The sequence below is a fragment of the Dreissena polymorpha genome, chromosome 3, assembly GCF_020536995.1.
Source record: "Dreissena polymorpha isolate Duluth1 chromosome 3, UMN_Dpol_1.0, whole genome shotgun sequence".
In the NCBI taxonomy this organism is placed as follows: domain Eukaryota; kingdom Metazoa; phylum Mollusca; class Bivalvia; order Myida; family Dreissenidae; genus Dreissena; species Dreissena polymorpha.
The window spans coordinates 60,404,115-60,410,866 of record NC_068357.1 but is presented as its reverse complement, the minus strand read 5'-3'; the positions used below and the strand labels follow the sequence as shown (position 1 = coordinate 60,410,866).

Below are 6,752 nucleotides of genomic sequence, written 5' to 3'. Positions count from 1 at the left end.
GTGCCAAATGATTTTAAAATCTCACAACAAACGACATAATTATGGCCCGGACAAGTTCATTTATGGCCATTTTTGACCTTTGAACTCAAAGTGTGACCTCGACCTTGGAGATATCGACATAATTCTTTCGCGCGACACACCGTCCAATGATGATGAACAAATGTGCCAAAGTATTTTAAAATCTCACAATAAACGACATAGTTATGTCCCGGACAAGCTCATTTATTGCCATTTTTTACCTTTGAACTTGACCTTGGAGATATCAACGTAATTATTTCGCCTGACACACCGTCCAATGATGGTGAACACATGTGCCAAATGATTTTAAAATCTCACAATGAACGACATAGTTATGGCCCGGACAAGTTCATTTATGGCCATTTTTGACCTTTAATCTCAAAGTGTGACCTTGACCTTGGAGATATCGACGTAATTCTTTAGCGCGACACACCGTCCAATGATGGTGAACAAATGTGCCAAATAATTTTTAATTCTCACAATGAACAGCATAGTTATGGCCCGGACAAGCTCATTTATGGCCATTATTTTACCTTTGAACTTTAAGTGTGACCTTGACCTTGAAGATATCGACGTAATTCTTTAGCGCAACACACTGTTCAATGATGGTAAACAAATGTGCCAAATGATTTTAAAATCTTACAATGAATGGCATAGTTATGGCCCAGACAAGTTAATTTATGATCTTTGAACTCAATTGTGACCTTGACCTTGGAGATATCGACGCAATTCTTTCGCGCGACACACCGTCCAATCATGGTGAACAAATTTGCCAAATGATTTTAAAATCTCACAATAAATGACAAAGTTATGGCCCGGACAAGCATTTGACCTTTGAACTCCAAGTGTGACCTTGACATTGGAGATATCAACTGTTCTTTTTTCACACGACACACCGTCCCATGATGGTGAACAAATGTACCAAGTCATTTAAAAAACTAACGAAAAATGACATAGTTATGGTCCAGACAAACTTTCGGTTTAAAACACACTAAGTGACCCTGTGACCTAGTTTTTTACCTGGCATGATCCATATTCAAACTTGACCTAGACATCATCTAGATACAACTTATGACCAAGTTTGGTGAAGATCGGATGAAATTTCGGGACAGACCGACAGACCGACCAACAAAGTGACTCCTATATAGCCCCCATTACCAGCAATGGGTGTTTGAGTCATCAAATGGTGTTTGGGGGTTGTTGTTTTTAAAGATAATGTTGAAACATAATTATTATGTGCACATGATGAAATTGAATGTTATGTGTGCACTATCAATTAAATGTACTGTAGTACAGTTGAAGCTAATATTTTTCCAGTTCAAAGTTTGATAAAATGCACAATTGTTTGTTCAATTAATATTTCTGGGAGAATGCATCATGTGTAATTGTTGCTTGCAACCTTGTAAACTGGTTGTACATATTGCTATTTATTTCATATTTTTTGTCAGAGCTTTAAAAGTTGTGCAATAAACTGTAATTGTTGTTTTATCTACACTCAGAATTTATAATGGCAATCAAGTCAGGATATACGTGATAATAACATGATGAGGTTTTGTGTATATACCAACAACACAACATAGAAAGTATTCTCATCTGTAATATCACCACTAGCTTCAAAGATATTCTTAAAACTACAAAACAAAGTAGACACATAAACAAATACATGTATTCATTAAAAACATTTTCGTCTCATTATCAAAATTCAAAACAAAAATAGAATGAACAAGAAGTTCCTTCTAACAAACTTGTATTTCACATCCAAATATACTTTTTGCGCATACATGTACATTTGAAAGCACTTGATCCTACTACATTTCAAATTACTACTTATTTTCTGGTCTGAATAACAGTCAAAAAAAATATCTAAAGAAAACTTCTCAGTTATCAACTATTTTAAAACTACAGATGGAAATTAATATTTGAAGAAGAGCACCGCATAACGGGTGCCACGCTCGGCTACGAAAGCTTGTCAATTTTTTTTTTTTTAGAGGTCACAGTGACCTTGACCTTTGACCTAGTGACCCAAAAATGGGTGTGGTGTGAAGAACTCATCAAGGTGCTTCTACATATGAAGTTTCAAAGTTGTATGTGGAAGCACTTTAATTTTAGAGCCAATAGTAAAGGTTTTAGCACTACGTTGGCGGACGGCAGACAACGAGCAGGCTATGACAATACCTTGGGTTTTCTCAGAAAACAGCCTCGCTAAAAACTGCTGAATATTTGAAAACCGAAATACAGATTGAATATTTGATTTTTATGTAAAGAAACTTCCAAAAATGTAAAAGTGCAAGTTCGCATTTTTGGTTTAGTGCAGATGACTTTCTTACACTTGTTTCAGTCATTGTTTGAACACAAGCCATTTTAATGAGAATTGATCCATTTTCACCTTTATAGGTTAAAAATAAACAGAATTTTATGAGTCACTATTAAAACATATTTTTCAAACTAGATTCCTGTTTTCAACATCAACCTTTTTTTAAGAATGCTTGTTATTATTAAAAAGTGAACCATTACTATCTTAAAAGTTTATGTCAAACCAAATAATATTTAAGTAGATAAACAACACAAAAACTAAAACAATTATTTGTCAATATTCTCAGATACCAGGTACATGTATGCATCTCAATAAAACCCTTGAACAAATTCACAACTCCAAATAATAAATAAAACAATAGTTTATTGCTAAAACTTTCCTGTAATCTGTAAAACCTAATGCCTTTGAAATGTGTGTTCTACCTTAAGAACACTTAAAAATATGATAGCCAGGTATATTTTGTGCTTTCAGTGGTTTTTTTTGCTTTTATTTGTTACAGCCTGTGCCATTTGAATTGGAAAAATTAGCGCAATAAACCATGACATTGGGGAAAATAGTGTGATAAAGCATGAAATTGGGAAAAATTAAGCATAAATTAATAAATATGATTATAAGTAACAGAATTAAAATTGTTTTTAAGAGCATGTTCAAAAGGGTTTTTCTAGCCATTTTGGGAAAAGGAATCTGGTCTAATTGTGATTGTTTTAAATGATAAAAGTGGCAAATTTGGGAATTATCTTTCGACAAAAAGAACTAAATTAAAGTTATATATTTTGTAGGATGTTTAAATAAAAAGTTGAGATCTAGAGTTAAGAGACTTCTTTCTTTAAAAAAAAAAAAAAAAAAATTGGGGGGGGGGGGGGATTGGATTGTTTTGGGATATTTTGGTCAGCTTTTTGGGAAAAAACGTTGATTTTTGCAATTAGGAAGAAGCAGAAATCGGTGGTAATTTTTAGCAAAAAAAAAACACTGGCTTTTAAGTATTTAATGTTAAAATCTGGACTTCTGTGTAAGTCTTTTCATTCAACATACAACAACATGAAAATTGCCACAAATATAACCATTAACATGGCTATTGTAATCTGTCTAACAAAAATTCATTCTCACTTAGAAAACAAAGAACTAAAGAAGTGAAATAAAATTCGAAAGACGGACAAAGCTTCAAAATAACACAAAGCATATAACACATTCATTTTAAATTGACAAAATATAAATTATGCTTACATCATTAATTTATAATACCGAACCATATTTGCGTTAAATTAACAAGGTGTTATAAAACATGTCATGATGTAATTTCCCTTGATGTTAGTGTGTGGAAACAAATTTCTTGTTACAAGTCCTTGTGACCTTGACCTTTGAACTCTAATATCAAAATCAATTTTGTGTCATTACTTAGTTCTAAAACAAGCATTCTACTAATAACGTAAAATGATCCAAGATCAAATAATTCTCTAGATATCAAGAAGAATTATGTTTCTGGATACAAACTCATACTACTTTGATCTTCAATCTGGTGACCTCAAAATTCAAGGCATCTGCTGTTTCTTGTAAGTAACAAATATCCCAATTTTCATGAACTCGAGTCATAGTGTTTAAAATATCTTGCTTAAACAAGTTATCAGTGACCAGTCCCTGTTACCATTATCTTTGACTTTTGCGGCTCAGGAACCCTCCCAGTTTGTACAGATGTAGCTTAAAGCATTCACTAGATCATCATGCAGAAACGAAAGGTCTATGGACATATTGGACTGACAGACCTACAGACTGACAAATGCAAACAAATATTCTCCCTCTTGGAAGGGTGCATTATTTGTAACTTTATGGTAGAGAGTTCTAAGACATATGCAATGCACATTTAACATACCAGTAGTGCTGTTAAAATTTTACTTTGGACTAAAAATGAAAAGCTTCTATTACATGTGTATACTTTTAAAAAAGACTGATGCTAACTTAATATAATAATATCTAATTAAATGTAAACTGTTGAAAAAGAGGTTTAAGTGGAGATATTTTTAAAAATATTCATTAATTTTACAAGAAACACTAGCTTATTTTTCACTTCATTGTCAAGTACTTTGAAGAAAAAAAAGAGACCAATATTTATTATTTTTAATTATGTCATTATTCTGAACTTCTTAATTTTTTAAATGCTGAGTGAAGCAATTCCTATAATGTTCAATACTGTTTTTCAAAAATGGAAAAATATTCAAATAAACTATTACATTTGCACTTAGTTAACTTTTGTTCAAAAAGGCATGGTGCATTGTATCATTGGTTTTTATTTGACACATATATTAAGCTTTTCTCCTACATGAATTCTGAGTGAATGTGAACTAAAGCTCTAATGCACATCAATAATTAACATAATAATTAAATACAATTGACTTGCACTTAATATTGATTTTCCCCAATCCATCCTTTCAGTTTTTTTGGCAATGGCAAATGCTGAATGTGATCGTAACGTGTGTATTGGCGTATAACAAATCTGCACAAATATTGCAATGACCTAACCTGTGTAAAGCGTGAAACAGGTTTTGTAAGTCTAACTGGGTAAATAGGGGGACTCGGGCAGCCACGTCTAGAGTAACTACAAATTCCAGTCTGAGGATCATTCATTGAATTTTGAATAAGGTCCACAATGGATGGGTACCCTTCTGTATCCGGCTGTGCATCAAATATGAATTTGCCATTACAATGTTCAATACGGGTATGAAGAGTTTTTCCATAGGAACGAAAACTAAGACTTAACAAGTATCGTTCATCCGAACTGTCACGAACTAAGAAAGCACCATCTGGTTGTCCATTTAATTTTCTCTCCGCTTCTCGACGTGTAATTGGACCCCAGTACCAACCGAAGTTGGACAACCTGAACAGTTCGTGTGTGAGACTCCATGTTTTAGGCCCTTCCGAGATAATAGCACCTTCATGTATTGATGTGTGATAACTGTGAACGCTAATTGCGGGATTCGAGCCTCTAGTTCCATTGGCATGGCACACTGCTTGAATCTGAAACTGGTTTGATAAAATGGCACCAGGAGACCTGTTGGTTATTTTACGGGTATCTCTGTTTTCAGTTGACAAGCCACATGAACAAATGTTACTGGATGTCTGAAAAACAGAGATGTCCTTTGACTTGCAGCTTGCTTTTTCTACACTTGAGGAAGCATCATTCCTATCCCTGTTATACCACATGTTCTCGTCTGCAAGTTTCTTCTGCAACAAATTAAGATCCAAACTTTCAGCACTTTGAGAGGAATTGGAATTAGACGGTTTTGAACACAAATTGATCCTGCACTTTTTCGTCTGTTTCTGCTTTTTATTAGGTGATTTCGGTTTTAAATTCGCTATGTGAGGTGTCCTCTCCTCATCTAAAGATTTTCTGTTGAAATTTGACTGAAATCTCCTTCGCAGCTTCCAAAACAAACTCATCTTTTCCTTCTTTTTGACTGAATCATTCTGCTTATTTCCCAACTCCTGTGAGCAACTCAACTGCGAAATTGCCAGTGACTCACTTCTCATGTTTGACATTTTAGCAAAAAATGACTTCTCATAAAACAACACTGATTATGTCAAACGATCTATAAATAATAACGGCATGACAACAGAACCTCTGAACAAAGTATATGAAAAACTGTCCCCACGACTAAATACCATGACATTGAAGGTCTCATAATCTACATTATTCGTGTAGAAGTAGAAATTTGATGATTTTTGTCTTGGATCACAAATTCTTAACGCACTACGCATGCGTAATTGCTTTATTTACTCCGGAAATATGCAACAAATATTTGCGCTATGAAATTTTTGTTCATAATGAACAAATCTAAAATATATATATATAAATAACATTCCTTTAATGTTAATGCTAATATTTTTAAAGAAATTATGTGCGCATGTGTTTTTGTAAAGACATTTTTTAACAAAGTAATAAGAACAATCGTGATACATCTGAAATAAATCGTCTGCTGATCCAGAGTGTAATAAGAAAAAATTGAGGTTACGTTCAACTAAACCTTACGAGTCTTGCTTTTTTGTTGGCCGAGTTGTTACGATTAGAGTGTTATTAAGAAAAGTGATCAGTATGTTATAGAAAGTTATATAGATCTTAAGAGCTATAAACTTCGGAACAATCTTGCAACGATTTTAAGTACAATATAATGTGAAATGTATTAATATGATTATAGGTGCTACCTAATTTACGGGCAAAAGCTTTTTAAGGTTTTTTTGATAACCATGTATTTTTTATAAATATATGAACATGATTGTGTTCAAAATATTATAATTGTTGCAATAATAAAGTAATGCTTCCAAAAAAATCATTCTTAAAACGAGTTACATATTCCAAGCTTAAGTTAAAGTCTAGCTTTTTTTTCTAGCCACAGGAATTCATAGCTGGTTCAGTGTCTGTGGTATAGTG

At 33.2% G+C, this 6,752-nt stretch overlaps 1 protein-coding gene across 1 annotated transcript; it reads right to left on the bottom strand.

Annotated features, from left to right (window-relative positions):
* Positions 1-1,597: 1,597 nt before the first annotated feature.
* LOC127874402 (suppressor of cytokine signaling 6-like) lies at positions 1,598-6,270 on the bottom strand. The gene has a single exon (XM_052418713.1). It carries the CDS (start codon positions 5,861-5,863, stop codon positions 4,727-4,729), a length of 1,137 nt encoding a protein of 378 aa, XP_052274673.1. The 5' UTR covers positions 5,864-6,270; the 3' UTR covers positions 1,598-4,726.
* Between the last annotated feature and the right edge of the window lie 482 nt (positions 6,271-6,752).